The sequence below is a fragment of the Salvia splendens genome, chromosome 11 (assembly GCF_004379255.2).
Source record: "Salvia splendens isolate huo1 chromosome 11, SspV2, whole genome shotgun sequence".
NCBI lineage: Eukaryota > Viridiplantae > Streptophyta > Magnoliopsida > Lamiales > Lamiaceae > Salvia > Salvia splendens.
Window position 1 is genome coordinate 8,231,344 of NC_056042.1, and position 5,995 is coordinate 8,237,338.

General features: G+C 43.3%; 1 protein-coding gene across 1 annotated transcript; it reads left to right on the forward strand.

Annotated features, from left to right (window-relative positions):
* Positions 1–339: 339 nt before the first annotated feature.
* On the forward strand, positions 340–1,407 carry LOC121754387 (uncharacterized mitochondrial protein AtMg00810-like). The gene has a single exon (XM_042149753.1). It carries the CDS (start codon positions 340–342, stop codon positions 1,405–1,407), a length of 1,068 nt encoding a protein of 355 aa, XP_042005687.1.
* The last annotated feature ends 4,588 nt before the right edge of the window (positions 1,408–5,995 follow it).

Genomic DNA, 5,995 nt, shown 5'->3' on the forward strand with positions numbered 1-5,995 from the left:
TCAAGTTCAACCCAGATGCATCAGTGGAAAGGTACAAAGCAAGGCTTGTTGCTAAAGGATTCACCCAATTGGAAGGTGTGGATTTCCTAGATACTTTCTCTCCAGTTGCAAAGTTGACTACTGTCAAACTTTTGTTGGCTCTAGCTGCAGTAAAAGGTTGGTCTTTGACTCACCTTGACATCAACAATGCTTTCCTATATGGAGATCTAGAAGAAGATATATATATGACTCTTCCCCCGAGCTTCAAGGCTGACTGGCAGACTGTTGAAGGGGCAAATTCCCAATCAACCTTAGTTTGCAAGCTAAAGAACTATATGGTCTAAAACAAGCATCTAGGCAATGGTACTTGAAATTCTCTCAAGTTTTGAAAGGTTTTGGTCTGCAACAGTCTGCATCAGACCACTCTTTCTTTTTAAGCATGATCACACTGGTTTCTTTGGGATAGTTGTGTATGTTGATGACATTCTAGTGGCCACAACTGATCCAGCAATAACAGAGAACTTCAAGGACTTTCTATCTCAACACTTCAAGTTTAAAGATTTGGGAGTTCCTAAATATTTTATAGGAGTTGAGATAGCTAGAAATAAGAAGGGAATACTGATTTCTCAGAGAAAATATGTCATGGATTTGTTGAGGGATACTGGAATGCTGGGATATAAACCCTCTGCAGTTCCTATGGATCCTCTAAAGAAACTAAGAGCAGATTCAGGGAAGCCTATAGAGGATACATCAAAATATAGAAGGCTGATTGGCAGGCTGCTGTACCTATGCATCACCAGACCTGATGTAACCTTTGCTGTGCATAAATTAAGCCAATATGTGGCTAGCCCTACTGATGAACATTGGGAAGCTGCAGAAAAGATCCTAAGATACTTGAAGAGATCTCCCGGCCACGGCTTATTCTATTCCAGCAGCAGCAAATTGAATCTCAGTATATTCACTGATGCAGATTGGGCATCATGCCAAGACACAAGAAAATCGATGACTGGCTACTGTCTATATCTTGGAAGTTCTTTGATTTCTTGGAAAGCCAAGAAGCAGAATATTGTCTCTAGATCTTCGGCAGAAGCTGAATATAGAGCAATGGCACAAGGCACTTGTGAAGTGGTCTGGGCAGTAGCACTCTTGGCTGATTTTGGAGTTAAAATTGAAAAGGCTGTTCCTTTGTATTGTGATAATCAATCAGCCATTCATATATGCTCTAACCCGGTGTTTCATGAAAGAACTAAACACATCGAGATAGATTGCCACACTGTGAGAGAAAAGTACTTGGAAGGGGTGATTAAACCTTTACACATCAGAAACAATCTGCAGGTTGCTGACATTTTTACTAAACTGTTGGGTCCAATGTCTTTCCATTCCATATTAAGCAAGATGAATTTTGAAAGCCTCTACAATCCATCTTGAAGGGGCATGTGAAAGTTGGAGATGTAAAGACAAAGGCAGAATGCATGAGGAGAGAAAAGCCGTGCATGAGAAGAAGAAAGAAAGCTTGCATGCTGAGATGAAAGTGCTGACTCAGCATTGTGTTGGCAGTGACTGGGCATCTAGTCAGCATATAGTTGGTTAAGAAGTTGGTTATATTGTTAGTTAGGAGTTAGTTGTTTTCCTCCAAAAATATCTAGCTTGGTGTATAAATAGTGAGCTAGCTTCTTCATTGTAACTCGGTTGATTCATTAATGAAGATATATTTCTTCTCTCTCAATCCTTGTTCCATATATTTGGTTTTATGAATTTCCACATTTTCTGCTCTTCTTCCTCTTTCCGCCATCCACTCAAATTTTCAAGATTAAACCTATACGCCCATATAGCTTGTCACAAAAGGCTAGTTTTTACATTATTACTTCTATCTTATTCTAGAAAGAAATAACGATTCGACTATAATTATTAACAACAATAAGAAAAAGATGTTTTTTATTGAATTCCATATATAATTTCACTATACCATTACTAAATGAATCATATTTTGTTTTAATCAAAAGTATGACTAAGTTGTCACCTATGTTTCATATGCAAAAAACACAATTTTGAAAAACCCACAACATACATCTATTATACAAACCCAAAATACGTATTTTGTATGTTATAACTCTATTTTTAACATATCTACATATACAGTGGCTATTTTCCTTGGTCTTCTATTTTTTCATCATCTTCTCGTATTAAATTTGATGCACAGCTGATGAATCCGCGAATTTTCGACGGTTAGTGAATGCAGGAAAATACAGATCAAGACACAAAGATTTTACGTGGTTCGATTTACTGAAGTAAATCTACGTCCACGGGAAGAAAAGAGGGCAGAGTTGTATTGCTTGATCTGTTTTCTACAGCTTACAAATACAGACTTGCTATTTGATATTTTTCTCTAGAGAGTGAGAGAGAGTCTATTTAGAACTTCCCCTATCTATCTGATCTAGGTTCTATTTATACATTGAACCTAGATCGTGGCATGCAGCCATTTACTAGGTAGTGGATGTCGTGGAGATCGTGGCGATCTTGCATGGGTCCACTATCCTGCATGAGTTAATGACTGCTTGACACCACTAAATAGATCGTGGGTGGTGGAGGTGGAAATCCTGCATGAGTCCACTATCTCCTAGTTCGGTCGAATACTGAGACCGAACTGCTGAATTATGGCCGAGCAGCTTTTGCCGATCTGAGAGTAGAGCTTGATGCCGACCTGAGAGCAGAGTTTGATTGGTTGGCTTTTACCGAGCTGTAGGCTGGGGCCGAACTCTTTGGTTGTGCCGAACTGAACTCTGATACTCTTTAGTCATGCCGAACTGATACTCTTTCTTGGGCTTTAGGCTGATGGGCTTTACTGCTGTTGGGCTTGTTTAGTACGTACTCCATCACTACCCCCCCCGGAAAGCGAAGTGAATTACTTCGGCATTCTGGAAAAAGGTACGGGGTAAGTTGATGTTTGTCCTCGGTCTTATGAAGTGAACTCTTCTTTGACCGGACTCGTCTTTGGTCTGATGAAATAAACATCTTTGACCGGACTCGTCTTTGGGCTGATGAAATAAACATCTTTGACCGGACTCGTCTTTGGGCTGATGAAATAAACATCTTTGACCGGACTCGTCTTTGGGCTGATGAAATAAACATCTTTGACCGGACTCGTCTTTGGTCCTAATTTGGCGAGTTTTATCGCTCGGATCGGACTTTCCGTTGTCCTAATTTGGGGATCGGACTTTCCCTTGTCCTAATTCGGCGAGTTTTATCGCGTGGATCGGACTTTCCCTTGTCCTAATTCAGGCAAGTTTTATCGCGAGAATCGGACTTTCGTTGCAGTTCGTTTCAGACGAAGTGCTTGATTTTTAAGCCGAATTGTGGTCTTGTATCCTCTTTAGAAGCTTGGACTTCACAATCGTTGGCTTATTGCAGCTCGTTTCAGACGAAGTGCTTGTTTAAGCTGAATTGTGGTCTTGTATCCTCTTCAGAAGCTTTGACTCACAATCGTTGGCTTGTTGCAGCTCGTTTCAGACGAACTGCTTGTTTAAGCTGAATTGTGGTCTTGTATCCTCTTTAGAAGCTTTGACTCACAATCGTTAGCTTGTATATGTTCTAAGAAGGGGATCAGCCTTCGAAGAACAAGATACCTCAGTAACATTTGTAAGAGACGACACGCACATAGACAGACAAAACGCACAGACAAAACGCACAGAGACAAACAAAGACCAAGTAAACCAAATAAAGCACATTGACCGAACAGGACTCAAGACTGACTGACCGGACTGTCTCTTACAAATGAAACTTCTTGAGGTTGGAAATGTGCCATGTTCGGGGTACCTGTTCTCCTGACATGTGAGCCAATTTGTAAGACCCTTTGCCGAGGACTTCTGACACCCGATACGGACCTTCCCATGTGGGTTCTAGCTTGCCCAGCTTTTCTACTCGGCTTACTTCGTTGTTTCTCAAGACGAGATCTCCCACTTGAAATTGCAGCTTCTTCACCCTTTGGTTGTAATACCGGGCTACTTGCTCCTTGTACTTGGCTGCTTTTATGCATGCCAATTCTCTTCTTTCTTCGGCAAGATCTAGCTCGGCTCTCAGTCCGTCGTCATTCATTTCTGCTGAGAAATTTAGAGTTCGGGGACTGGGTATGCCGATCTCCACCGGAATCACGGCTTCAGTGCCGTACACAAGACTGTACGGAGTTTCACCGTTGGAGGTTGTAGGTGTAGTTCGGTAGGACCATAGGACTTGAGGGAGATTTTCTACCCATTGTCCTTTGGCTTGTTCTAACCGAGCTTTTAACCCTTTCACCAGGATACGATTTGTTACCTCCGTTTGTCCGTTTGCTTGTGGGTGAGAGACCGAAGTGAACCGCTGTTGAATATTCAGCTCTTGGCACCAATTCTTGAACGTCTTGTCGGTGAACTGAGTCCCGTTATCCGAGATGAGGATGTGGGGTATGCCAAATCGGCACACTATGTTCTTCCAGACGAAATCCAATGCCTTCGAGCTCGTTATCGTAGCTAATGGTTCAGCTTCCACCCACTTCGTAAAGTAGTCCACGGCAACGATAAGGAATTTCATTTGCCGAGGAGCTTGAGGAAGTGGTCCCACTATGTCTATGCCCCATTGCATGAAAGGCCAAGGGCTTTGCATAGTGTATAGATCGGTCTGCGGCATCTTTGGGACATTTGCATGAATTTGGCACTTCGTACACTTCTTGACGAGCTGCACTGCCTCTTGTACCATGGTTGGCCAATAATATCCCCATCTTAGAACTTTTTTAGCTAAAGCTCTGGCTCCGATGTGGCTACCGCATGATCCTTCATGAACTTCTCTGAGGATGTAGTCCGTCTCTTCTGGTCCTACGCACCGCAATAACGGCTGGAGGTAAGACTTTCTAAAGAGGACTCCTTCATGAAGTTCGTACCGAAGTGCTCGGCACGTGATCTTCCGAGCTTTTCTCTTATCCTCGGGCAATTGTCCTTGATCCAGATACTGCAAGATCGGCGTCATCCAGTTCGGCGAGCTGGATACTGAATGTACCTCGGCTTCATCAATGCTTCGATGCATTAATTCTTCCGCCTTTGAGCTCGGATCTGAGGCCAACTTACTTAAGGTATCTGCTCGGCCATTTTCCGCTCTGGGAATGCGGATTATCCGAAAATAGGAGAAACTTCGGCTGATGCTTTGCGCTTTGTCCAAATACTTCTTCATTCTCTCGTCACGAGCTTCACTTGTACCCAACATGTGATTTACTATGACTTGTGAATCACAATGGACTTTGAGAGATTTGACGAGCAGACTTTGCGCTAACTGGAGTCCGGCAAGGAGGGCTTCGTACTCGGCTTCATTATTAGTAGTGGGGAATAGGAACCGAAGTGAGTAGGTTACCTCGTGTCCGTCGGGAGCGACGAGTAAAATACCAGCTCCACTTCCCATCTTGTTTGAAGCTCCATCTACGAATCCGCTCCAGCAGTCCGGCGGCTCTACTTCGGATTCCAAGGGCTGTGCTAGTTCGGCATTGGCAGAATTTTTCTGATCGAACTTGGCCTCTGCAAGAAAATCTGCCAAGGCTTGTCCCTTGATGGCTTTCCGAGGTAGGTACTCGATTGAGTGTTCTCCCAGCTCTATGGCCCATTTGGCGATTCTGCCTGATGCTTCTGGCTTGGTCAAAACTTGCCGAAGAGGCAGATCGGTTAAGACGCATACCTTGTGAGCATAGAAGTATGGCCGCAGTCTCCTTGCTGCATTTACTAACGCCAGAGCAATTTTTTCCAGAGGTTGATACCTTGTTTCTGGACCTCTTAATGCTCGGCTTGTAAAGTAGATGGGAAACTGCTTTAGGCCTTCTTCTCGTACAAGCACCGCGCTAATGGTTTGATCGGATGCCGCTAAGTATAAGAAAATTACTTCGGCTTCGGTTGGAGCAGAGAGAATAGGAAGCTCGGCTAGATAACTTTTGAGCTCGTCAAAGGCCTTTTTCTGCTCGGCTCCCCACTCGAACTTTGGTGCCTTTTTCAACACCTTGAAGAAC

Bases quoted from the DNA above. Each gene is read 5' to 3' on its own strand.
- LOC121754387 (XM_042149753.1), top strand. From the start codon at position 340: ATGGTACTTGAAATTCTCTCAAGTTTTGAAAGGTTTTGGTCTGCAACA.